The sequence below is a fragment of the Hydra viridissima genome, unplaced genomic scaffold, assembly GCF_058129835.1.
Source record: "Hydra viridissima isolate aposymbiotic clone 2 unplaced genomic scaffold, HvirCarnegie_v1 scaffold_9, whole genome shotgun sequence".
Lineage (NCBI taxonomy): Eukaryota > Metazoa > Cnidaria > Hydrozoa > Anthoathecata > Hydridae > Hydra > Hydra viridissima.
Genome location: NW_028324308.1, coordinates 3,962,260 through 3,990,000, shown reverse-complemented (window position 1 = coordinate 3,990,000; position 27,741 = coordinate 3,962,260). Strand labels below are relative to the sequence as shown.

The window sequence follows — 27,741 nt, the reverse complement described above, 5'->3', positions numbered from 1 at the left end:
ACTGATTGGTTCTCTATGAATTAGAGTTAACTAGATAATGTAATTTAAACAACAACTTTTTTTCTGAACTAATAAACTTTTTCTTACTATAAATTTTTTCTTTTAGATGTATTTACATATACATTGTAGATTCTACCGATCTGGTTTTAACAATTCGAAAGCTTCGTAGGCAGCCTCTTATTAAAGAAAACAGAAAATTTTTCTTGCTTTTATACCTCGCGAAATGAAAATTTTGTTATTTCGACATCGGAAAAACTTGCGGCTTATGTTTCATCGAGATTTCTCTTTCGAGTTTTGAAGGTGAACTTTCCTCGTACCATGGGAATATTTAAAGAATTTTTTTGATAAATTTTGCATCCAATAAACTCCTATAATTACAACTACAATATATTTCTAACACCATTATTACAAACTATACTTGATAAATATACTGGCTTCGCTTACTACTTTTTTTTTTGGTATTTCACAACAATAAAATCACAACAATAAAATCACAACAATAAATATACATACCGTATATACTCGCGTTTAAGTCGAGAAATTTTGGACGAAATATTTACTCTAAAACAGCAATTTGACTTATATGCGGGTCAGAAAAAAACAAATTTATTCTTCGAAATTTTTTTTTTCGTATTTCTTATTTTTTGATTAAAAAATGATTCATTTAATATTGATTTTGGATTGATTTTGGATTGACTTATACGCGAGTATATACGGTAGTTGCTCTGCAGTGCAAAGTTAATAAAATACTAGTGTTGTTATCGACTTCGACTAAATCGACTAAAAGTCGACTAGTCGAAAATCGAAATTAGTCGACTTTGAAAAATCGAATAGTCGATTTAATCGACTTTGGGTTTCATACTAATCGACTAAAAGTCGATTTAGTCGGGATTTTATCCTAACATCCTTATTTCTATTTTTTACTTGATTTAATTTTATCAATCTTTAATATTGTTATGATGCTGACCAATTAGTAAAGAGGTGTCTTTATAAATAGTTTATCTTGTAAAGATAATTTATTTGCAAAGATTGAACATTGAACCTAATTTGCTAAATCGACTTTTAGTCGACTTAGTCGATTTTAAAAATGTATTAGTCGATTTTAGTCGACTTTGAAAAATACATTACGATGGCTCCGCGCAAAATCGGACTATCTGCAATCTCCGCCAAAAACAAAATTGGCATATCTGCAATCTCCGCGTAAAACAAAATTGGACTATCTGCATTTTCCGCCAGCTTTATTTTTGAACTATCTGCATTCTCCGGGCGTTCAAAGTTTTTATTGCATGAAATTATGCGCCTTGTCAAAATGTGATTTCACTACAAATGGCAGATCTCATGAAATAAGTTGTTAATAAGAAGACAGTAATTGCATTATTTTCCATCTATTCCTGAGAATAGATGGAGATAAATCTGTTTAAGTTTTAACACAAAGTTTCACTTGCCACATTTGATTTTGTTTAGAAGTAATTATTTTAAATAGTTATATGACATATGGTATGTTAATGCAAATGAAAAATTTACAATATTTTTAGAACATCATTTTAGCGGCTAAAATAAGAACAGTCTATTTTAATCTCAAGTCTGAACTTAGTAAGCGTATACACATCATGAATTGATCAAAGTGTAGCTGATCGCTGATTGCATCTACTTTAATCTCAAGTCTGAACTTAGTAAGCGTATACACATCATGAATTGATCAAAGTGTAGCTGATCGCAAAACCAATTTTATGTATTCAAATTTAATTTGAAATTAAAATGCTGCTGGATTAAGAAAACGTTTTACAGTTTTACGAGGCTTATTCGAAACATTGTTTGGTGTTTTTCAAGTTTGTCTATTTTCAACAGAAAAAAAAAAAGTAGTGTTACTGTGTTATCTATACTATATAGGTATACTATATAGCATATAGCAGTCAGTCATGTTTTGGTTAAATGTGAAAATAACAAGTTGGTTTGTTTAGCTTACAAAATTAATTAATTCAAGTGTATAATTGCTATCGTCAAATAAAATATGTTAGATCTTAAAAATATGTTAGGACTACAAAATTATAGATGTTTTTAGATAAGTTGTGTTTGTATGTTAAATTATAATTTCTAAAGTTAAAAGTTACCTAAATGTGACTATAATTTAAATTCAAGTAATTAATATTGTCTATTACAAATGTGATAATTTATTATATTGGGTATACTGTAAAAGTAATAAAAGCCTGATATTCAGATCAATGTGCAAGTTAAGGATATGTTTATTTAAAACAGCAGTTTTTTGTTATTTTGTAATTATTCTTTTACAGAAAAAATACAGCTATTTTTGATTGTATCATAGTTATTACTATCATAGTAAAAAAATTACAACCCTTTTTTATGTATCATTACATCCCAAAGTCTTGGATATAAAAAAATTATCAAATATAATTGGACCAAAATTGTTTGATCATCACTGCAGTTGAGGTGACATCTGATTAAACCAATGTTTAATGGTTTAGAGCTCAAATCCAACTGAACCTTAGGTTCAGTTTGATTTTGATCCTAATTATTGATAAACCAAGTTTAAGAAAAGTTGGAAACCATAATGTTTAATACTCATGCATGAGTTTTTAACTAGTTTGTGTTCAGTTAAGTGGCATCTCCAAAAAAGAATGGTTTTAAGTAGACAACAAAGAAAACTCCACATAGTTTGATTGCTTAATGAACAAAAATAGGTTAATAACAATAATTTTGTTAGTTACGATCTAGGTTACAATATATGTATATATATATATATATATATATATATATACATATATTTATATATATACATACATATATCTATATATACACGTATAGTATATATATATACATACATATATTTATATATACACAAAATTATTGTGATATGTGTGTGTGTATATATATATATATATATATATATATATATATATATATATATATATATATATATATATATATATATATATATATATAATTAGCAAAAATACTTATCTAATTTTTTCTTTGACAGCTTGTTTTACCATCAGTAGGTTCATCAGGAAGTCTGATGAACCTAGTGATGGTGAAAGATAAGTTTATAAATATATGAGGTTAATATAACCTTCCTGATTACTTATTGATGGTGAAACAAGTTGTGGAAGAAAAAATTAGATAAGTGTTTTTACTAATTTATTACTGCTCTGCTCTTTAAGACCATTGAGCACTCTATTTATAGAATACACTAACATAGTTATATATATATATATATATATATATATATATATATATATATATATATATATATATATATATATATATATATACACACACACACAGGGTGTCTGCCAATATTATAAGTTGGATTTCCCTAGCTTTTCCCTGATATTTACCTATTTCTCGTTTAGAAAAATGCTCTTCAACTGCAAAAATATAAACAATAATACAACCCACATTAAATATATCAAGAGAAGTTCATAAAACTATCTGCCAAATAAACTTTTAGATTACGTGAACTATATACAACTTATTTAAGTTATATAAGTTTGATAAAGACTCATCTTTCCTGATTTTTCTAAAATTTAACCTAATTTCTTGATAATCCCCTGATTATTTTGAAGATATCCGAATTCCCTGGCATTTCCCTGATTTCGCAGACATCCTGTATATATTTATATGCAGATCTTGTGTATAAAGACCACTTAGCAACATTGCAACATAACATAACAAGAATTTAATTTGATCTAAACTTATTAGTCACAACAAGGCTAAATAAAATTGACAAAGTATGTATGATGAATTTAGCAATTAGTATGTAACATAACAATGTTTTGTTACATATGCTATATTATTATTAACAATAACATAAGTTATTTTTAACATATTTATCTTAATTAAAACTACTTGATTACTCACAAACTTAATCAAGTTATGATCAAGGTTTTGTGTTTAAATAATCGCTATTAATAAATGTTTAAATAATCGCTATTATTTAAAAAATTGTAGAATTTTATAAAAAACTTCAAATATTTAAAGAAACACCACCAAAAATTTATGCACCCGAAAAACGCAGATAGTCCAAAAATGTATCTGGCAAAAATGCAGATAGTCCAATTTTGTTTTACGCGGAGATTGCAGATATGCCAATTTTGTTTTTGGCGGAGATTGCAGATATGCCAAATTTGTTTTCCGCGGAGATTGCAGATAGTCCGATTTTGCGCGGAGCCATCGATTAATCGATTTAGTCGACAGTCGAATAATTTCAAAGTCGTAACAACACTATAAAATACTAATTATCAACATTCAATTTCAAGTTAGTGGATTTACACTAAAAGATGTCTTTTTATTTATAGGTTGGATTTAGATTCGCTTCACTTCTGTAAGTAATTTTATGATGAGAATGAAAAACATATTTAAACAATATTTTGAAATCAGAATCAACGTAACGTCAGTTTAAGATATATTTCCCGTTAAAAAAAAAAAAAGAAAAAAAAAAGCAATTACGAGATTCGATTTTCCCGCTAATTTTTGATGAACGAGAACAAAATTCTCGTTTATCAAAAAGTAACGGGAAAATCAAACCAAGTAATCACGTTTCCTCAATGCAGAATTCTCAAAATGTCACAAATATATGAGTTTTAATATAAGATCCATCCCCAATGTAAAGAATGTTGAATATTTTCTTAATCCAGGGTTGCCACTCAACCTGGAAAACCTGGAAATAGCATGAATCCCAGGGAAAACCTGGAAAACTCAGGGAATTTTTTTTTTCTTTCTAAAATCAGGGAATACTCAGGGAAATTTTTTTTCCCCATTTTTGTAAAATAGTTATCAAATTATTTACAATAGTTTAAACTAGTTAAAATTCATAATGTATATTATTAGTAATTTTTTATAAGATTGTAGAATTTATTTTAAATTTGGTTTTATTTAATCTCACAATGATGTTTGAGACTGTTTCCACACTTTTGGAAAATAAAATAAAAAATCTCAAAATAACATCATAAAAAAATTGAAATAAAAAATCTAGAAAGTGACAGCCTTTTCAACCCCCTTCCTTTCTCTTGTGCTTTTTTTCCCTTTTTATCTTAACCACAACCCTATTTGCGTGATGTCCTTTTTGGATGGACCCTAAATAAAATAACATAAAAATGCATTATATTCAATTTTATAATTTGTAATCATTTTATCTATAAATATATAATATGGTTGTAAGAAGAATACATTTTTTTTAGAGTTATAGTAATAAATGAAATGGATCAAACATTTTTTTCAAATGATTGGCTTACTCACCCAGAGTATAAAGAATGGCTTGTAAAGACTAATGACAATAAATTTGCTAGATGTAGCAGTTGCTGCAAAACCTTTAACTTGTCAAATATGGGAGTTCAGGCAGTGAAAAGTCATAATGAAGGTAAAAAGCACCAAGTTAATGTTTTAGCTAAATCCAGAAGTCACTTTTTCAAACCTGTTGTAAAAAATTCTACTATTACACCAACAGTACCCCTGGCAGTAGGTCAAAGAACTTTAGAACTTGTTGCTTCTAATGAAGAAACAAGATCTGAAATTAAATGGGCTCTTGCAACTGTTATGTATGGATTGTCAAACAATGCTTCTGCTAATATGAGCCAATTATTTACTAGTATGTTTCCAGATAGTAAAGTTGCAAAAGGACTAACATTAGGAAGAACAAAAATAGGGTATATGATTAATTTTGGGTTAGCACTATATTTTAAATCGTTACTTCTTGAAGTCATCAAAAGTTCACCATGTTATGTTGTCTTGTTTGATGAAAGTTTAAACAAAGCTACACAAAACTGTCAAATGGATATTATTGTTAGATTTTGGAATACTCTAGAAAACCAGGTTAATGTGCGATATTTGAATTCAGTTTTTCTTGGACACTCTTCTGCAGCGCATATACTAAAAGGTTTTAATAAAGAAATAGAATGTCTGGACTTATCAAAAATGATCCAAGTATCTATGGATGGGCCTAATACAAATTGGAAGTTTTTTAAAGAACTTTCTATATACCGAAATGAGTGTGAATTAAATTCTTTAATTGACATTGGGAGTTGTAGTTTGCATTCAATACACGGAGCTTTTAAGATCGGTTCTGAGTCTACATCATGGAATTTAAAAAGTATTCTTAAGGGAGCATATCAAATATTGCATGATACTCCTGCTAGAAGAGATGACTATAGCAGTGTCACTGGGTCAAATCGCTATCCATTAAGTTTCTGTTCAACTAGATGGATTGAAGACCAAGTTGTTTCAGATCGTTTAATTGAAATATGGGACAACATTGTAAAATTAATTAGATTTTGGGAAAAATTATCAAAGTCCAAACAGCCTTCCTCAAAAAGTTTTTTTAATGTTCAAAAAGCGTCGAATGACTTCTTGATTGTTTCAAAGTTACAATTTTTCAGTTATGTTGCCAGCTTGTTCAAAACCTACTTGACACTCTATCAGACTGATCAACCAATGATTCCATACATGTATAATGATCTTAGGGAATTGATAACAAATATTTTAACTTTATTCATCAAACCATCAGTAATTCAAAGTTGCAAAAACGGTAGTGATTTAAAGAAATTAGATCTCTATAAAAAAGATTATTTGCTACACAGGAAAGATGTTATTATAGGTTTTGCTGCTGAAATTTCAATAAAAGAACTTTTAAAAAAAGATAAAATCACTCTTAATGAAGTAAAACAGTTTAGAAATGAATGTGTTTTATTTCTCACAAAAACCATGGAAAATCTGTTGAAACGCATCCCGCTAGACTCTGCAATCATAGCAAATGCAAGTTGTTTTGACCCAATCAAACTCAAAGCATCATCAATCGAGTTTAATCAAAATAAACTAAAAAGGTTGTTACATTATCTTGTTAGTTTAAAGATTATATCTGCAACACAAAGTGATAAAGCCATGCTTCAGTATTCTATACTTTTAAGAAATGAAATTAAAATAAATATAGAGAAATTTCTTAATTTTGATAAAAAAAACACTCTTTTAGATACCTTTTTTTTCCATCAACTGGATATAGTCAAACATAAGGAACTTTCTTATATTATCAAAATGATTTTAACTGTAAGTCATGGTCAAGCTTTTGTAGAAAGGGGTTTCAGCATAAACAAATCAATTCTAAACGAAAATATTCAGTCAGACTCAATAGTTTCGCATCGCATTATAAGAGATCAAATGAGTTCTCAAAAAGTTCAAGCTGACACTGTAAATATCACAAATGCATTAATGTTATCAGTAAAGTCACCCAGACAACAGTACCAAATGAGTTTAGCAGAGAAAATTAATTCAAGGAATGAGTGTGAATCAAACCACCAAAGAGCAATCTTATTAGAAGAAATTGAAGAAGTAGGAAAAAAAAAGAATTTACTTGTTACAGCATGTTGTACATTAAACAAAGATTTTATTCAATCTCTTGAAGATGCTGACAAAAATAATGATTTAACAATGCTTAAAAAAGCAACTGCTTTAAAAAGAAAATGTGATGAAACAGAAAAAGAATCAATGGAGTTAGATTCAGTTTTAGAACTATTAAATGCAAAGAAGAAACTTATTGATATAGTTTCTTACTAAAACTGTTTTTTGTGTTCAATTTTAGAATTGATAAAAATATCTGCATTGTTTCATTGTATTTAGTACATTTAGAATCTATTTAAATTATTTATTTATATATAAAGATATACATATATATTTATATATATATATATATATATATATATATATATATAGGGTTTTCCAGATTTTCCTTGTCTAAATACCAGGGATTCCGGAAATAATATGGAAAACTCAGGGAAAACTCAGGGAAAACGTAGGTAATACAAAAAGCTAAACTCAGGGAAAAACGTTTTTTACTCAGGGAATACTCAGGGAAAACTCAGGGAAAAACTTTTAAAATTCTAGTGGCAACCCTGTAATCACGTTTGGAAATAACTCAGGATAAATGTTACCTTACTGGACTTGTTTACAAAGTAAGTTATCAATTTAGTCTTAAGAAATTCACTTGGTTGTCAAACAATCATTGGAAGCAGTCCCTAATGGATGAATGTTAATAAAAAGCTATATATAATAAAAAATGTCTTTTAAATTCGAAACTAAAGAATGTTAATTATAACTTTAAAATATTTTTCAAACACATCAATAATAAAATTATAGTAGTATGTTCAAAATTAACGAACATATCTTTTCTTTTTTTAAACAGTTACTGTAAATGTACATATAATACTGAATAATGATTTAAACAAATGTGAGATGGCACACTGATTTGTGGAAAATTTAAAGTTTTTATTAATAGATTTCTTAAAAAGCATAAGATAAAAATGTTGTTTTTCTTTTTTTGATAACGAAGAACTTTTTTTAGGTATTTATGTCATTATTTTGCCTCTCCAACCACAAGTGTAAGAGTATTCTCATCTGATAACTTCATAAAGAAGGACCAGTCTTAACACTGAAAACATAGAAATGTTAGTATGAATGAAAGAGAACGTGAAGTTTAAGTACATTTTAACTTTTCATTAATGAGCGCATGATCAGTGGCGTATCTAGGGTAGGGCAGGCAGGGCACGTGCCATGGGTGCCAGCCTGAAAGGGGCGCAAAAGAGGCTTGGTTGCGATACAATAAGCTAGAATTATATAAAATAATTTACATTAGCTTTCAGAATGTATGTAAAGTTGTCATTTGTTAAGATTTTAAAAATTTTTGTCATTTGTGATGTCATTTAATAAATTAAATGCTCTACCCAAATTAAATAAAATTGATGATAAAAAAAAATTATATAAACTTTGAAAATGGATTATCTAATTACATAGAATAGCATTTAATTAAAAATTCTACTAACTCTACAAGTGTAAGTTCAATTTTGTAAGATAAGAAATTTTGATTTTATTAACACAGAAATTTTGATGCTTATAAAAGTATTTTGAAAATTCACAACAAATCAATTTTTTTAGCGTAGAGAAAAATTTTCCGCTATCCGATTTTTTATTATTATGATAACACGTTCTAGCAACCTGCACGTTTTATTTTTATGTCAAAAAAATTGAAACAGTTTTGCTGAATTTTTTTTTTTTTTGCTAACAGGTGAAAGTTAATTTTGATTTCAAGAGTATTTTATTAACTAAAGTGTTGATTTATAGAGGGAAGTTAATAGATGATGATAAAAAAATTAGTATTTTAGACACATTTTCCTAAAACACGGTGGAGCAAAATTTATCTAATTTGCTATTTTTTTTTTAAATTACCTAACCTGGTTTCTATCTTTTTTTATTAAAATGTTACAACAAATTTTATTTTTTTATTATCTTTTAAACTAATATTTCATTATAAATTTTTATTATTAGTAATAAAAGTGACATAGCTTAAAGAAGAAAGTTACAACTATGTCAAATACAACTATGTCAAAGTTCAATAAATGTTTGAGGAATTCAAATTTGGTTAACGAACAATTTTTTCTTTCTGTTTAATGTAAATTGAAATTTTTATTTCGAATAACCGTTAGCTTTAATAATTCATACGGTTATAACCTACTCTTATTTCCTTATTTGTTGACCTCAAATCAAAACGATATTGGTGCTTTAAAGGTAAAAGTTCACTAAGTGCGTTTTAGAAATAATGTATATTTTTTCTCTCTTATTTTTTCTCACTTATTCTTTTTGCTAAAAATCGAAGTAAAATGCCACCGAAAAACTCATTAAATTTCAACAAGTTTAATGATGCAAATTATACAAGCAATGAGCCTGGTAGAGAGTTTTATAACGAAAAAGGTAAATTAAAAACTGATTACTTTTATTTGATTAACTACAGTTATCATAGTATTTATTATAATTATTATTTTATAAAGAGCCATAAATTTAAATTAATAAATTGAGTTATACACAACATAAAAAAGATTCATTGTAATGAAATGGTGTAAATGGTTTGTCAGGTAATCATTCTGAACTTGTTTAAAAAACTTGTATTCATGATAAAAGCATGTAATATATTCAACTGAATTATGTAATACATAATTATTACATAATTACATAATTCAGTTGAATATATTACATGCTTTTATCATGAATACAAGTTTTTTAAACAAGTTCAGAATGATTACCTGACAAACCATTTACACCATTTCATTACAATGAATCTTTTTTATGTTGTGTATAACTCAATTTATTAATTTAAATTTATGGCTCTTTATAAAATAATAATTATAATAAATACTATGATAACTGTAGTTAATCAAATAAAAGTAATCAGTTTTTAATTTACCTTTTTCGTTATAAAACTCTCTACCAGGCTCATTGCTTGTATAATTTGCATCATTAAACTTGTTGAAATTTAATGAGTTTTTCGGTGGCATTTTGATAATTTTTTTGGTGGCCAGTGGTTTCTTCCCCCACCATCAAGACCGCTTCTCGGCAATAATAATGTGCATTTTTAGCATATGATAGAAGGTTTTAATTATTAATTCTGGCTTTGATGGTGAATATTTAATATTCTACAACCTTTTTGGAACTTAATATTATCTGGAAAATTCTTGCGATTTGTTTGTAAGGTTCCAGTGTAGTGAAATGATTTTGATGTCAGATAGGAGATCAAAGAGTGTGTTGTGTAATATCTATCAGCAAAAATATGGTGACCCTTTCCAAGAGGTTTAAGTAAGTATTCAAAAAATTTTTCCGATTGTCCCATTCCATATGGTGAATAATAACTTTTCTTTTTTTTTTTGCCCAAATTTCTTCATCAACCATGTAAATGGGAAATTGGAGAGATTATCCCATAAAAGTTGTAAAAGGGTAGACCTATTAACTTTAACTCTGTTCTATTTACTGTACACATGCAATAACATACAAAAACTAATACATATAAAGACAGTAACACATAGAAGCAATAATATAAAAAAAACAATAACAAATAAAAAGAATAACATATGAAAACGAGAAATTCGGCAGGTGTAAAAATAAAACGAAAACGAAAATATCGTTTGAATAAAAATCAGCAATTTGGTGTTTTGACAGTAAAGAATATTTTTTTTAAACAAATCATTTAAGCAAATAAAGCAATTAGCTTCAGAAATTATTTATATTTATTGTTATTAATTTACTATATTAACTGTATTTATTAATTTACTATATTAACTGTATTATAGTGATACTTCATTACTCCTGTGCAGTTGAAATCTGAATTCCAATCCCTCAGTGACGTTGATGATGTACTGATCAAGTTTTAATAAAAAAATTATTTCCTATGCTAAGACTCAGTTGAAAACATTATATTTGAATTAAATTTAAAATTTTTCTTATACTAAAATACAATACAGTATAATTTTATGCAACAACAAATTTACAGATCTGTTGGAATCTCCAGACGAACAGAGCCTCACTTTTCCTTATAGAAGAGATAATTTATCTTAGGAATTATAGAAGAGCCTCACTTTTCCTAACTAACCAAAAAAATATATAATGTAAGAAAAGTGAAATAAAGAGACACGTATTTTTTTTTTTTTTTTTTTTTTTTTTTAATATATTTTTCATATGGAAAAAACAAAAAAGTTCTAAGTTATATAGTTTAATGATTAAGTTCAATAAATGTTTGAATTCCTCAAACATTTATTGAACTTTGATTGAAAAACTCAAACAATTTTGTAAAATTTTCTAAATGCTTGAAGCCACAATATAAAACTGCTAAAATATGGTTTTTCTTTTGGTTTGACTAAGTTACCTAATATTTAACAGCGTTTAACTGATAAATGTTGTTAAATAATATTTTGTTCTTCTTTTTAAATTTTTTTTTTCTCTGGTCAAAATTTCATTCTATTTCCACTACCTTTAACCTAAATCTGCATCCTTCTTATATGTTTCCAGTTTCTCTAAAGTATAGTTATATTAATTTGTCTTTTTTTTTTCTTTTTAATATTTCACCCTTAAACATCTCATAACACTTTCGCATTTAAAAATATTCTAATATATGTAGTATTACTAAAGCAGTTAAAATAATTTACAGTTTCTAATGAAAATTGTCAATCACATAGAGCATCTTATCAGCTGAGACATGAGTAACTTCTTCACAAAAAGAGTACTCAATAGCGTGAGTGTTCCCAAAGAAAGTAGCCTCATATTTTTTGGTCAGAAGGGGATTAAGGCGGCCACAGATGTGGGATAACACTTTCACCAAATGTTTTTTGAAGATATTTTTTAACTGATGTGCAAGTGTGTAGTGTAGCCTTACCATGTTAAAATCCCTTGCACTTTTCTATTTTCTTTTAATTTGAACCCCTTGCACTTTCTATTCTAAGCAGAGGAGACTTATTTTTAATGTTTTAATTTTTTTTTTTTAATTTTCTGATTTTTATGTCTCCTCTGCTCTCCTGCCTCTAAATATTTTGAGCAAAAGTTCATAACTAAAATGGACATTTGTAAATAGTTCAAGTATTAAACTACTGATAAATGCTCCACATACTGAGAGTCTTGAGGTCACTACTGGGGAAGTTGATTAGTCGATATATATATATATATATATATATATATATATATATATATATATATATATATATATATATATATATATATATATATATATACAGGGTCGGACTGGCTTGAAAAAACGGCCCGGGAAATTTCGGTCACGGCGGCCCACTTCATTGTATGCTGCATATATTTCATATATATATAGGGGCGCCGAGAGCCTTCACGCCGCCCATGACTGCGACTATGATTAACGCCCTTATTTTTCTAAATTTACCTATATTATATTTGTAAAGGACTTTTTATTTTTAGTTGCATTATTGTTTATTATTATTTAAAGTATAAAAAAAAAATTTAAACTTCCCAGCCTAAATATTGATAAAAAGAAATATTTCTAAAACACTGCTGTAAGTTGTAGTCTAGAAATAGTAGACACAATCGCTATTCAATATTGACTAGTATAGCAACTTTTTCATCGTTTGACTAGTCGATGCCAAGACATCAATTATTGCATCGTTATTAATTCTCGGAAGAAGGTCTTTTTCACAAGACATCAACATGAATGACTGTAAACTTGACTGGCTCATCAAAGTTCTTAATCTGTTCAAAATATACTTCAATTTCGAAAATGACCTTTCACAAGCAACTTGTGATGAGGATAATGTCAGCACAAATTTGTAAGCCAGAAACAAATTTGAATACGCAAGACTATGCAAGTTAAACTTCTGGAGGACAAAGTAACAACAAACAATACATTTTTTGCAAGATTTGCATTTATTTCTGTGGCTGTCACTGTTTTCCACTTCTGGGATTGTAAAGACAGTTTCAGATTCTTCGGATTTATATTGTTGCATGTTGTCCGAGACAGAGTCAGATACTTCCGTGTCAAATATCAAATTATATTCATCTTCAAGAGTTATTTCGAAACTTTCCCATTTCCTTGCAAAGTCCGATAATTCCGTTTGAAGCTGATCCTTTGTTACACTAGCATCAAACTTTCTGAGCAACCCACTCAGATGCTGTAATGCAGCACTAGGCATTTTTTTCAAAATTTCTGCAAAATTTCTTGGATCTAAACAAAATAAATCAGCATATAGACTACCATGCTCTGAGAATCTCTGTTTTAAACTACTGATTACTTGATCCATTACCATGTTGTGATTATTGATACGAAATTTATCTTTTGCACTTTCAAGTAGTTGATTTGCTCTAATTCTTTTCTCTTTCAAACCAGTCTGAACTTCAATGTCGAGATTCCTTTTTCCCAGTTCACTGTTCGCAAGTTCTGAAAAATGTGTAGCTGCTTGAAAAATGGAATCAAAATTTCTATCTACTTTTCTTAACTCATTAATACTGTTTTGAACCATATTATAGGCTCGTAGTACATCCATTCCAGTTGTTTGCAAATATTCAGATAATGGAGTTGTGTGCTCAAATACTTTTAAAAACAATTGTGCCGTCAAAATAAATTCAAAACTTGTCAATGAATCTAAAAGAGCTTTCGCTCTGTAACGGACGTCATTATTGAATTTGATTGATGTAGAAATATCATGAAATGTTTGTAACATGTCAATGTACAAAAAATCAATAACTTGTGTTTCTTGATCGGAGGTTTTGATGAAGAAATTTCCAAATACCTTAGTAAGAGCTCTGTCTTTCCCCCACCAACTAGTTTCACCGATTACAGATATATATTTCAATTTGCTAAATTCACGCCAAACATTGAAGCGTAAACATGATTCCCGTAAAAATACTGCACATGTGTTCAAAACACCAAATAAGGTAGCAACTTCAACAGCTTTTTTAGTAACATCACCCATTACCAAATTTAAAACATGGGCATAACACCAAACATGAATCTGACCTGGGGAAACTGTATTTAACCAGGTATTGAATCCATTGTATTGACCTTGCATATTAGAAGCTCCATCGGTTGCATTGCCAATACATTTACTTACATCAATGCCTACCTTTTCAAAAACGCCACAAACCAAATCACACATTCCTTTTCCAGTTGTTGATGTGCAATTGACTATCGATATTACACGTTCATGTACAGATTCGGTTACATATCGGATCACAATAGAACACTGATCCTGTACATTAATATCTTGTGTGGTATCAATTTGAACACTAAACATACCGGCTTCTCTAATCTCTTCCACAATCATGCTCGTTAAAGATGTTGTTATTGCATCAATGACTTTATTAACAGTCGTTTTTGACAGAAAAGTGACCAAGTCGCCACGACCTGTTCTGTTGCTAACTGAATCATGCCGGGATTTGCTTTTTTGAACCACCTCTTTGATATGTGCTTCCAACAACGGATCAAATTTGCCAACTAGCAAAAGAATCTCTAAAAAATTCCCATGATCCCACACTGTCATCAAGCAATGTGTACCCAGACTCTACTGCACCTCTGTAGCTAAGTCCAATAACTTTTAAAGTTTCTATGATTCTTTCTAAAATTAAACGATTCTTTTTAACCTCTTCACCATGTTGGCGCGTATAAATACTTATAATATCTTTGGCATTAATTTTTAAAACATACGACTCTGTGCAGGCTGCATGGAGTGCACTTCTTTCATGTTCTGATATTCTTTGATAAATATGCTTGGAATTTGCAATGTTATATCCACTAATGAACGTTGATTGATCTGAAGGTTTGCTAAATGCAAGACAAAAAGAACAAAATAACTTTTGTGTGTTTTCTTCAAAGGTCAGCCAGTGACGAGGTTTATTATTTCTGAAATAAACGCTCTGGTAATTAATTTTACCGTTTAGATCAAAATTGTTTTGCTTCGGATGAAATTTAAAAAATGATTTCAAAATGTCTGCTTGTGGTTTCGGAAAATAATAATAATTGTTTTGAGTTTCTTCACTTGGCTCGCATTGATTACTGTTCAATTTATATTGAGTGTCAGAGTTAGGATAAGAGATTGCATTGTCTTCAAAACTATCTGCCGTTTGAAATTTAGAACCATGTGCATCTGCCTCATTAGGTGATAATAATACCGCATCAGCGGGATTGCAAATTGAATGGAGATCAGTTATTATTTCTGTTGTTGCTACATCAGCCATATTGATATTAACTATTGAGTTAGTACTAAAAGATGTTGCAAACATGTTCGTTAACTTTTTACATTTCTGGCCATCGTTCTCTAAACGTGCTTTCTTTCTTATTCTTTCTTTCTCAGCACCTCCTTTTCGTTTATTCATTTTCTATGGGGTAGAGTATGTACAAACGAATATATACAAATGTTTAGTATTCGAATTTCGAATACTAAACATTTGTATAACTATTAGACAAATAAATTTGGTTTGAAACCGTAAATTCAAAAGAAACTAAAGCTGTAGATGACTTTACTTTTTCTTTCTTATTTTCTTTTTCATTTTTTTTTATGCAAATTTTCTTGTAAGTTTGTTTTAATTGTTTATAGCACATATATTTTTTGGAAATGGTTTTAACTTAAAAATAAGTTATGAATAATTAATGACTTAAAACGCACTTGTTGAAGTTTTTACGTGCCTAACTTTTTTTAAACTTGCAGTGGAAGCACACTTGCTAACGCTTGTACTAACACCGCCTAAAGATAAAGCGCGCATGCTAAACTCACTATTAATATAATACTACTTTCGATCAGCTCAAGATGGCCGCCAAAATTTATATAATTAGCCGGCAAATGGCCTTTAATTAGATGTAATTAGAGGCCAGAAAAAAAGTTATTATATTTTTAGTTAAATTTTAATTTATATTTTATTTGGAAAATAAAATGTAGCCTAACTAAAAATATAATATAATTTTTTATGCCAACCGGCCCACCGGGAATCTCCCGGTATCCCGGCGGCCCAGTCCGAGCCTGTATATATATATATATATATATATATATATATATATATATATATATATATATATATATATATATATATATATATATATATGTAAACAATATATTTTATAGATAAAATTTATTTCGTATATAATATTTAATATATGTATAATATACTATTAGAATATTACAATAACTAAAGATATTTATAATAAAGATATCAACATGTCCCTGCTTTAACAGCTTTTTAACAAGTGAACATTTCTTCCCGCGTGATCGTCCGATTCTCCATTATATTCCTTGCCATTTACCAAGCCTTCATTTCCCCTTGAATAATGCACAAAATATTATTAGGTATTAATAAACAAAATATTATTTTGTGTTCTTTATAGTAGGGGAGAGGGGGTAGCTTTGAACACTTTTTAAACTTTTTTTTATAAATCAATATTTTAATTAGTCAAACCACTTTTTTTCTTCTGAATAGTCAAAACAATGATTAAGGAATAAAACTGCAGTGTTTTAACAAATTTTGAGCTAAAAAATAAGTCAGAATCCTTATTTCTTCAACATGCGTAAAAATGTTCAAAACTGCCCCAACCTAAGGGAGCTTTGAACACACCTGGGGCAGCTTTGAATTATCTCAGGCAAATGGAAATAACTAGTGATTAATTTTTTTTTTTTAAACAAAGCATTAATTTGTTTTTAAATTTCATTAAGTTTAAGTTTCTAATAGTAAAAATCAGTTATTTTTTCTAAATTATCTAATCTTATAATCACTCTAAAGAGTTAATCTAACAAAAGTTATATAAAGCTATTTAAGCTTTAAATAGAACCAATTTAAAAAAAAAAAAAAGACTTATAAAACCAATTAAACCTTAAACTTCAAAAAAAACACGATTATAACGTAGATGGAAATGGATTAAGTTTATGCCCAAACAAAATTTTACGTATTTAATACGTATGTATTCGTATTTTTTTTTCGTATTAATTACGGTACTTTTGGCCGCTGGTAGGGTGTAATAAATACGTATCTTTTTTTCGTATTAATACGTATTTTTTTAACGTAATAATACGTATTTTTTGCTTTCTTTTTTTCGTATTATATACGTAACTTCGTTAGCGGACTTTTTTTGTCGTATTTTTACAGTACCTTTTTATGTTAAATATGTATATTTAGAACGTCTTTACAGACAAATATTAATCGTATCTATTTATAATATAATAAGTAACTTTTGGACGTAAGAAGGATATTTACAACTTGTAAGCCTTAATAACAAAAAACAAGACGTTCTGTATTTTTAAATTTTAGTTAAACATTAATCCAATAATTAGTTATTAAACTATTTCTGCAATTTCGGGTGCTGTTCCCTCGGCTGATTTAAGTAGAGCACTTCGATTCCTTTGATTTAGTCTTTTTAATTGCTCCGAAATAGCAACGTTTATTTCGACAATCGATACGCCTTTATGAACTTTTGAAATAACATCTAAATTTAACAGATCGAAAAATAAACACACTTATCATAATCAAAGTAACGCTAACTACTATTAGAAACTGGGAACCCTGAATTAAAATAGCCTTAGATCCTAAAAAGTTCTTAATCCCCCACTGGTATGTGTGTGCGCTGATCTAACAATATAAGCTTACATACATTTATTGTTATAAATACATGATATTATATACATTATATATATATATATACATAATAATAAATATCATTAATTTTATATACATGATATTATATACATTATATATACATACAAATAAATATTATTAATTTTATATACATTATAATATCATTATATAAAATAATATCATTATATACATTATATATACGCACTAATAATTATTATTTTTTAATTATTATTAATTAGATAAATGTTACCTTGTATTATTGAAACAAAATTTCCTTTTGCTAAAGCAAAACTTTTTTTCCCACGTTTCCCATCCCTTGAATAACATCCAAGAACAATGATGTTCACAAGGAAGATTGCCTAATAAAAAAGAAGTATAAATTTTCCTGATAACATAAATGCCAAACATCGGCTGCAGAGAAAATTATAAAACTATTTCTCCATCTGTAAATACCGAATGAATTAAGATAAATAATTAAATTTTTTAAACATTTATAAAAAACACTTTATTAGAACATGTCACAATAAAATAACATGTTCAAACAACAATCAAAAACAACTTTTAAACTCACAATGAAGTGATGCTTGAGTTTGAATGGAATTTGAAAACAAAAGTTCAGAAACTGGTGTTGATTTATCCGGAAATAAGGGATAATTAAGAAGTGAAGTAGTTTGGCAGTTAGAAGTAGCTTAAAAAACGATAAGTAAAAATGCATATTTTAGAGAGATAGTATATTAACAAATCAATAAACAAAACATGTTCATTTTAATAAAACAAAACAACCAGCTTACCAGGAAGTGATGTTAAAGTTTGAATTAAGGGTGGACAAGAAGCTAGTGATGGTGTAACTGGAAACAAGGGATAATTAAGATAGGGTGAGGGAGTAGTATGTGAATTTGAAATAATTTTTCTGATTTTGGCCGGTGGTTGGGAAAATTCTTGACTATTACTTAAATCTGCTAGGGGCATGTAAAACTCGACTGCCATCTTCAGCTGAACTTAGATCAGAGTTTTCCTCAGCAAGTCGCTCCTTTTCTTTTGCTGATTTGAGAGATACTAGAAAAATAAAATAACAAAGATAATAAATTAGACTGTCAAACATTCTCCTTTGGTAAAATGAAATTTTTACAATAACATTGACAGTAAAAAGCATACATATGTTGCTGGACAACACTCGTACTTCGTAGGAAATCCAATTAGCTTCTGGTTCCTTGTGATTTAACAACATATTTTGGAGTTTTTTTCCTACTCTACAATTGGGCCACAAAACACACCCAGGAGCTTTAAACCACTTGCTGGACACTGTTGCCACTTCATTGTCATTAGTAAAAACAACAACTGCATAAGACATATTTAATGAATAAAAATTTTAAATACTAAAAAAAATAATTTAAAGCAAACATTTACTTAATTATATATTACTCAATTTCTTGTCTATATATCAGTTAGACATTACAATTGCAATGTCTAACTCTGATATATAGACAAGAAATTGAGTAAGATATAATTAAGTAAATGTAACTCAAGTTATATGATCAAGAGCGGCCTTTTCTGTAAATTTAAACTTTACAATAAAGAAATAATGAATTTGCAGTTAACAATTTTACATAACAAACTGCTAAATCTGCACAAATAAATTATAGCACTTGTAAGCAAAATAAACCAAAAAAGAATAATAATTATGTTGTATATGATATATATTAAAAACAATTATAATATAATAAAAATTTATTTTTTAGTTCATATTGTCAAGAAGTATAGAAATCTAAAATATAATAGGAATTCAAATGTCTGATAATGGGAAAACAACAAAGGAGGAAGAATATGGGAGGCAACAACATTTAATAACACCATCAGAGAATGGAACTGTATGCAAGGTGTCACTGAGACAACTAACTTTGAAAATAGAAAGATTTGAACTAGCAAGTGGCACGTCATAAAAATCTGTTTGCACTGTAAAATGTCTGGCTAAGAGTAATGGATTTCTTAAATCTTCTACTAGGATGTTAACAATTTGATAACATTTGTGTTCAATCATTACCGAGCTATCACGCAAACCACTTGAAAACCTTTTATTTTTGTAATGGCAGACTTTATATTGTAAAAAATTACCATGATTTGGTAATGGTCCACCACAATATTGAAGGAAAACTCCATCAGTATGCATTTTTTGTGTATGTTCAGCTTTGTAATCAGCAAGTCTGGAAGCAATTTGCTGAAGAGGCAAATACCCACTTCGAATTCTTCTTTTTAAGTGTCTTAGTGCATTTTCAAAGGGAAAAGCACAAAAATTGCCAAGGGATCCATATTGCAAACAGTCGTTGTGGAGATGTATAAGGGAATGCACATTATATGTTATAAATGATTTTCCATACAAGGTAATAGCCTTAGTAACAAATATTTTTAACAGCTGACCACAAAAATTAATAACTTTGTGTTCTTGAGATCTGCATAATAAAAATATTGAACTATGTAAAATAAGAAAATGCTCATAAACTGGTTGACTGAGAATATCACACAAAACAATAGGTCCTGAATAAAGGAGAAATGATCGGAATTCTGTAGCTTTCCACTTCTTCATACTCTTTAATGAACGAGGCCGTCTGTTAAAATCAGAAGGAAAGAATGACGAAATATGGATTAGGCGATCTGATATAGTTTTTAGTGATTGTGAAGATAACTTGACACTGAATGGTCCAGAAGAAAAAAAATTCAGAAGTCTTCGAACAACCCCCAAACATACAGAATGCATATAGTCATTTGGAAAGCTATTAATCGGATGAATAGGAATTTCTAATAAAGGTGTGTCCCCATTATGATGACTATCATCTTCTTTCGAAATGAAACTTTCTAATGTTCTAAGGGGTGCATCTGTTTGTAAAAATACAACCTTGCTATGCCACTCAACCTCTACAGTACACTTATCACAGCTGGAATAGCCTGAATGGTACTTTATGCACTTAATAAATGCACGTGCAGGGGCATCACATACAAAATTAGTTATATGAATACTGCATAAGTGTGAGTTGATTGTAACACCATTGGTTTTAATATAATTTATTTCTGTCACAAATTGGGAAAAAAAATCATGTAAACTGGATTTTCCTTTTCCACAAAAAATGGCAACAACTTTTGGCGACATTGAATCACTAACTTTTTTAACTAGAATAGGCCAAAATGATATTTCAGAATTGTTATAAAGTGGAAGACCATCAATATTAAATTGCAAAGATATAATTGATGGGCTAGAAACACTAAGTGTTTGAAGAAATGGTTCAACACCAAGATACAAAAATTCTCCATTAGATACATTTCTAATTGTTGCAGATTTTGAGTTCAATAAGGTTTTGAAACAATTTGGCAAATGAGGATGATAAGGTTTTAAAATCAATAACAGTTTGTCCATTGTTGAAAAAGGTATATTGTTTTCAATTGCACAACCCCGTAACTTAATTAGCAACTCAAATTCACTTGGATTTTTTTCCCCAGAATCACTGCTGGTAGAAACTTCATCACTTGAAGAACATAATAAAGGCTCAAAATCAGAAATAGATTCTGAAATTGAAGAATTGGAATCAAAAATAAGATTATCAGACTTCTCCAAATATGAATCTTCATATTGATATCCTAAAATTAATGGTAAACACAGTTAAAAAAGTAACACAAATAATAATATAACAACATAATACTTTAAATAAAATTCAAATAACTACTAATATAAGTAATAACACTGATTTAAAAAAAAAGATTTTATATCAAAGCATTTGAAACTATTAATAAAACAAACCGTCTGTTATATTCAAACAGCTACTGACTGCAATGGCAACTTTTCTACGAATATTTCTTGAAGAAGACATGTTATTTAATATTTGTTACTTGATTAAATTATTCTAACATAAATGCTAATGTAACAATGATAAGGAAGTTTAAATAATTTATTATCATTAAAAGTAATCATATATATATATATATATATATATATATATATATATCATAAGTTAACTCTTTATGGTCCATTATATAGTTAACTTAGTATTTATATTTCAAAATATAAAACTTTTATATATATTGAACATTCTTTAATAAAAATTCCGAAATATTTTATATTTATATTTTATTTTCCATTAAAAACTTTCTTTTCTCTGTCTCAGTTGTTAATTACTGTGAACAAAAAAACAAAAAAAACGAAAGAAAATCAAAAGAAAAAAATAGAGGTGGATTATAATTAGAAAAAAAAAGAAAAGAAAATTTCTGAGTATTTTTTGGTTCAAAAAATCAATATTATTCCCATCATACCTGGGGAAAAACTTTATTTTACTTTAACTTTTCCCCTCGAAAACTCTGTATTTATTTCTGTATTTAACTTAATTAATTTTCGCTTTTATAACTTTACATCGATTTCAGGCCTCATCACTTTTTACCTTAGTGTTTTGTTTTTTTTTCTCATCAAGTTGCAGTGACTTTTATAAGCTTTTGCTTTTGCACAGATTTATTATGTTAAGGCTTTTTTTTTTCATTTAAATAACATTAAATATAGAACAAATGCTGTGGGGGTAAATCTTTTTAAGCAAAAGGAAGTTAAAAGTCGTTCTTTTTGTAATTGCTATTGGAATTGAATCTTTTTTTTAGCGATCCCGAGAAGATAACTAATGTGCGTCAACAAATACGAAATATACAGAGAAAGCCACATATTATTACAGCCAGTTGGGTCAGAATTTTCTTGAATTCAAAAGATAAGCACATCAGATGCATAAAATATATAAAAAAAACTGTTCAATAAAAGTCCGCTCTAGAAAAGGTCTTGTTGATGGATGTTTTACAAAGTAAACATCCGATTACAATGAACCTGATGAACTTTCTGTAAGAACCAAGAAGGTTTAAAAGTTTTTCAGAAAGAAAAAAGAAAAGGAGTGAAATTAAGATTACGCAAATCGATGAAACGAGAGCCTTGAATAAGAACCGAGAAAAAGATCGAGAATACGAACTATATATATGCAATAAAAATATCAGATACAAAAAGTTGGTTTTTTTATTAAATTTATTTTCAATACGAGTTACCATATCTGTTGTGGGGGATTAAAAAAATTTACAAAATACTTTCCTTAAAGCTTTCGACTATAATTATTTGAAATGTGTTGTTTTTGTGTTGGTGCTAATCCTTCGTAGTTGGAAACTTCCACCCGCCATTATCCTTTCTATCAGCTAGTGTTTTATGGTCATTAAAATTGATAAGAGGAATCAAGTTGCATAACGACCATGAATAAAGTACCTATGTAAAGTAGTTACAACTTATCGGATTTCTCGAATGCTATGATCTTTATGGCGTTTCGTATCAACATGACAACAAAGTTTCACGCAATTTCTTCACATTCTTAAATTAATTTTTAGTCATTGTCATTAACAAATTTTGGTCAAGTAGAAAGTTATTTAAAAATTAAAACGCTTTTTTCTTAAAAGTAATAAATGCGACGTTGGGAAGTTGAATCAAAATTTTTGAATTTTAATCATATTTTTAAAAATCAGAATTCTAATGGGATCACTCAAAATCGATTTTTATGACTCATAAACCAGACATCGCAGTTAAAATTTTCGTTATTTCAGTTTTAAATACTACAGAAGGTACAGTAATAAAAACCACAAGGTATTTCATAAGAATGGTTTCTTTGAAAATCACTAGCTCCACACATTGTAATTTAAAAAGACTTTCATTAGAACTTGGAAGCTAAATAAACGGGCAGAGGTCAACTTTTCATTCGCATTTTGTCTTCTACTTTGAATGTTTAAGGTAAGTTTTTTTAGCAAAAGTTAAACATTCAATAGAAAACGTTTAAAAACTTAATGATGCTTAAAAAAAATCTAATTTTTTTAACTTAAGAAACCAATTACACGCAGTACCTGCTGGCTAAATATGTGTTTACATAAATATGAGGATATCTATATATTTATTATGGTAATAAGATTGAGATATATATGGGCAACACAACAATACGCATAATTTGTGATCAATGTAAATAAACTGAACATAAACTAGACTGTGTTTTTTAGGTGTGCATACAGGAGAATGAGGATAAATAGATTCAAAATTGAACCACTGTTAAAAATAATAGCTGGTTTTAACCATTTGAAGGTTACTAAAACGAAATTTGTGTTTGCTATGAAGTCTTTTTATAGGGGAGAGGGAGCAGCTTTGAAAAAATGCATTTTTGAAGCGTTTTTATATTTAAACTTAATAAAACGAAATATTTTGTGAAGATAATATTTACCTTCGCACCTGTCACCTGTCCTTCCTGGCATTTGGCATAAATTGGACAAAATATATGATTGGTTTGTTTTTGAGGACAAAGATTTAAGATTTCCAATTAAGACATAAGATTTCCAATTAAGCAGAAAATGTCAATCGATGAGATAACTTTGTTTGGAAAAATCATCGTTTTTATTTAAATCCCTATTAGGGCACTTTTGAATAAAATGAATGGGGCACCTTTGAATCATCGTTTAAACGTTAAAACGTTTAAACGTTTAAATGTTAAATGATAAGGATTTGATAGAATCTACTATCTAATAAATTCTTTTTCCTTTTTTTTTTTAGTAAAGATTTTTTGAAAAGCCTTTATCTGAATATTCAATAAAATTCGTTTTTTGATTTTTTATTCAGATATAGATCATATTATGCATATACACGTTAAAAATTATTATTTTACATTACTTTATCATTTTATAATATCGTCGGTTGACAAGTAAAACTCATTAAGTACAGTTTTATGGGAAATTGACTTTTATAAACTATGATGCCCAAATATTAACAACATATTGCAAGAAAAAGTCACTAAGTGCGTAAATCAATCCAAAATAGTAGTAATTTATTTAGAGATATCACATTGATATCTCGATAAATGGAATTTTAATAAAGTGAATTAACTAAAACTTGATTATCTCAAATTAGCTGCAGTGTCACTTAGTGAGTTTTACTTGTCAATAGACGATATATTAGCTACTAAAATATATAATATAAGTTCAGTAACTCCAATTCATGACTTAATTGAGACAGTGATAAAACGAATTGCATATATGAAGTAATTGTGAGATGAGTTAAAGAAATTTTTATTGTAAACTCGCATTATCTTGTATACCCCTGGCACCTCAGAGTTTGAAATTCAGACAGTAACGCATCCAGAAGGCTTATAGTCACTTCCCTGAGAATTTAGCGTTTGTAATGCATTCATCGTTACGTATCGGGTAGTCACCACTCATATATTTTTTCTAAGGTACTCACACATCAATCTGTAGGTCATGCAAAATGAGATCCTCGCAGCTCTTTAATGATTGTTGTTTGAACTTGTTGTAAATGATCAGCTAAACGTTTACAATTCCTACAAAGGTAAGTTCTTAAGGCTCGTATTTTATTGTTCTTCAGCGATTATGATTTCGTAGGTAGAAACAACTATGATGAGATAGAATTAGCAAAATTTCATTGGAGCCGTATCCTTTCATGAAAAATTTTACACGAATGTCTTGTACATTTTCAGATTGTTTGGAACTGCAAATTCAACAATATCACTACACTCGATGAAAGTTTTTATTGCAAGCAAAAAAAGTTTATTTTCTTAACAAAAACGAATTTAGTTATACAAATTTTTAAGAGCGCGAAAACAAATTCGTTACTTATGAAAAGCGGGATGAAAAGTTTAAATATTCAAGTCATACTCTTTTAATGCAACAAAACAATCTAAGCTAGCAAAACTAAAAAACTCATAGTGTTTGTGAAATATGCTATGGAAAAATATTCTCTCATTTAAACGACTCATTCGTCAGCTGAGCTGTTACGATTTCCTTTTCACAAAGTAATTTTAAAGTTTAATCGCTTACCGTAGGACTGTTTTATCGCGTAATGCAGGAATTGAAGTAAACAATCCCTCACACTGGGTCAACCAGCGCTGAAGAAAAAGATTTTTACTAGACTTTTTAATTACAATGCGTTTTTTGTAAACAGAAAAGGGAAAAACTTTTTTTAAAAAGTTTCCTTTGTAAAGTTTTTTCATCGCGACACGAATATATATATATATATATATATATAATATATATATATATATATATATATATATATATATATATATATCAGCTCATAATAACTCAGCAGGAAGGGTGGTGGCCGGAAACCTCCCCTTCCCCTCCCGCTTCAACTCCTTGCACTAACTAAGGACTTATATTCCACCAGGGTAAGTTAATCATGGCTTCGTTCATCCTCTCAAAGAGCTTGGCTGTAAAGAGAATATTCTTTCTCAAGAACCGAGTTTTCATATTTAAAAAATATTATGTGACCTTATATTTTTTTACTTGTTTTTTGTTTTAAGTTTTCATTTCACTGATTATGAAACTTTTTTGAATTTACTCTAAATTAAATATTTGTTTAACTTTTTTGCAATAGCGTTGCTTTGGTTATAACATACGGCGTGGAACAATTTAAATTACGTTATAAAAGAATACTTACATTCGTGTAATTCAAACCATTGTAAACAATAAATTTGATTTCTTTTCGGATGTATTTTTTAAGCGCGTACCGAATTCGTTGCTGTCGTGTAAACTGGCGTATCGATATTTTATAACTAAGTTTTAGTTATAGTTATAAAATAACATTTAAAAAAATTTTTAAAAAATAATAGTTTTTTTTTCAATTACTTATTTCGCGAGTTTACTTATGATGAAATTTTTTGGAAAATATTTTGTAATTTTTTTTAATCGTTAAAACTTTTTGTGATTCCAGACAATTTTCGGCATTTTTTCAAGTTAAGTAGAAACAACATGTTTAGAGTTTTATACAATTTATCTCTAAATACTATGCTAAATAGTAATAACGAATGGTAGCAATTTTGTTGTGTTTGGGAGCATAAAAGCTAATGTGTTTTCATCAGATTTCATTTCATTGTTTTTGTATAAATACCTTGTAAACTTCGCCATATGTTCCACTACCAACCCTTTGAATTAGCTCAAGATCATTTTCATACATACATACATACATACATACATACATACATACATACATACATACATACATACATACATACATACATATGTAAGTATGTATGTATGTATGTATGTATGTATGTATGTATGTATGTATGTATGTATGTATGTATGTATGTATGTATGTATGTATGTATGTATGTATGAATGCATGTTTATATTAATTATAAATGAAAAACAACAAAGCAAATATTCTGAAAACTAAACCAGAAAATGATCTTGAGCTAATTCAAAGGGTTGGTAGTGGAACATATGGCGAAGTTTATAAGGTATTTATACAAAAACATATATAGAGTAAGGCTCCTAGCACCCAGACAGTCTTCTATACTCAGAGAGTTGGTAAAAAAATAACTATAACTCTTAAGTGATAAAATTCAAAAGGCATTGTAAGTAAAGATTTTGTAGAGGCCATAGCCATTTGTTGCTTATGGTTTGTGAGTTTTTTTGGCAGTTGTTTAGGTATGTTAGACGCTAGGGGTCTGATACAACACACACACACACACACACACACATACACACACACACACACACACACACACACACACACACACACACACACACACACACACACACACACACACACACACACACACACACACACACACACACACACATATACTGATTAGGAAGTAATCATTGTTTTAGTAATTCTTTTTTAGGCTCGTGTTAAAGGAACAGGGGAGTTGGCAGCTGTCAAAATTGTAAATGTAGAGCCAGGTTAAATTTTAATAATATATTGACTATGTTTTTTTTTCTAAACATTTACAACATTTAAGTTATACAGGTTACTACGACAATTAAATTGAATTATGTAAAGTGTTT

General features: G+C 28.5%; 4 protein-coding genes, 1 long non-coding RNA gene and 1 pseudogene across 10 annotated transcripts in view; 2 read left to right on the top strand and 4 right to left on the bottom strand.

The window, feature by feature from the left end:
- Positions 1-551, bottom strand: part of LOC149883632 (uncharacterized) — an 11,936-nt gene extending 11,385 nt beyond the window's left edge. Inside the window, exons 1-3 of one of the 5 annotated variants that reach the window (XM_090099036.1) lie at positions 514-551; positions 216-368; positions 1-13 (exon numbers count right to left, since the gene is read on the bottom strand). The exon at positions 1-13 is cut by the window's left edge and continues 25 nt beyond it. The gene's annotated coding sequence lies outside the window, so the exon portion shown is untranslated. Of the gene's footprint in view, positions 376-513 lie in introns of those variants that run through there. The other 4 variants (XM_090099035.1, XM_090099034.1, XM_090099033.1 and 1 more) reach the window with 4 other exon arrangements.
- A 4,308-nt stretch (positions 552-4,859) lies between these two features.
- Positions 4,860-7,616, top strand: LOC149883631 (uncharacterized). Its single transcript, XM_090099196.1, has one exon. It carries the CDS (start codon positions 5,218-5,220, stop codon positions 7,561-7,563), a length of 2,346 nt encoding a protein of 781 aa, XP_089955322.1. The 5' UTR covers positions 4,860-5,217; the 3' UTR covers positions 7,564-7,616.
- Positions 7,617-12,890: 5,274 nt separating this feature from the next.
- Positions 12,891-14,606, bottom strand: LOC149883630 (zinc finger MYM-type protein 1-like). Its single transcript, XM_090098610.1, has 2 exons — positions 13,538-14,606; positions 12,891-13,489 (listed from the first exon to the last, which is right to left on the bottom strand). The coding sequence occupies exons 1-2, from the start codon at positions 14,604-14,606 to the stop codon at positions 12,891-12,893; spliced, it is 1,668 nt and encodes a 555-aa protein (XP_089954736.1).
- A 2,980-nt stretch (positions 14,607-17,586) lies between these two features.
- LOC149883629 (uncharacterized) lies at positions 17,587-19,373 on the bottom strand (annotated as a pseudogene). Its single transcript, XR_016456021.1, has 5 exons — positions 19,054-19,373; positions 18,690-18,954; positions 18,470-18,586; positions 18,149-18,257; positions 17,587-17,749 (listed from the first exon to the last, which is right to left on the bottom strand). The product of XR_016456021.1 is annotated as an uncharacterized LOC149883629 (transcript).
- Positions 19,374-19,569: 196 nt separating this feature from the next.
- LOC149883628 (uncharacterized) lies at positions 19,570-21,845 on the bottom strand. The gene is made up of 2 exons (XM_090099031.1): positions 21,686-21,845; positions 19,570-21,525 (listed from the first exon to the last, which is right to left on the bottom strand). Exons 1-2 carry the CDS (start codon positions 21,753-21,755, stop codon positions 19,682-19,684), a joined length of 1,914 nt encoding a protein of 637 aa, XP_089955157.1. The 5' UTR covers positions 21,756-21,845; the 3' UTR covers positions 19,570-19,681.
- A 5,240-nt stretch (positions 21,846-27,085) lies between these two features.
- LOC149883627 (uncharacterized) lies at positions 27,086-27,636 on the top strand. Its single transcript, XR_016456022.1, has 2 exons — positions 27,086-27,188; positions 27,579-27,636. It is a non-coding gene; the product is annotated as an uncharacterized LOC149883627 (long non-coding RNA).
- The last annotated feature ends 105 nt before the right edge of the window (positions 27,637-27,741 follow it).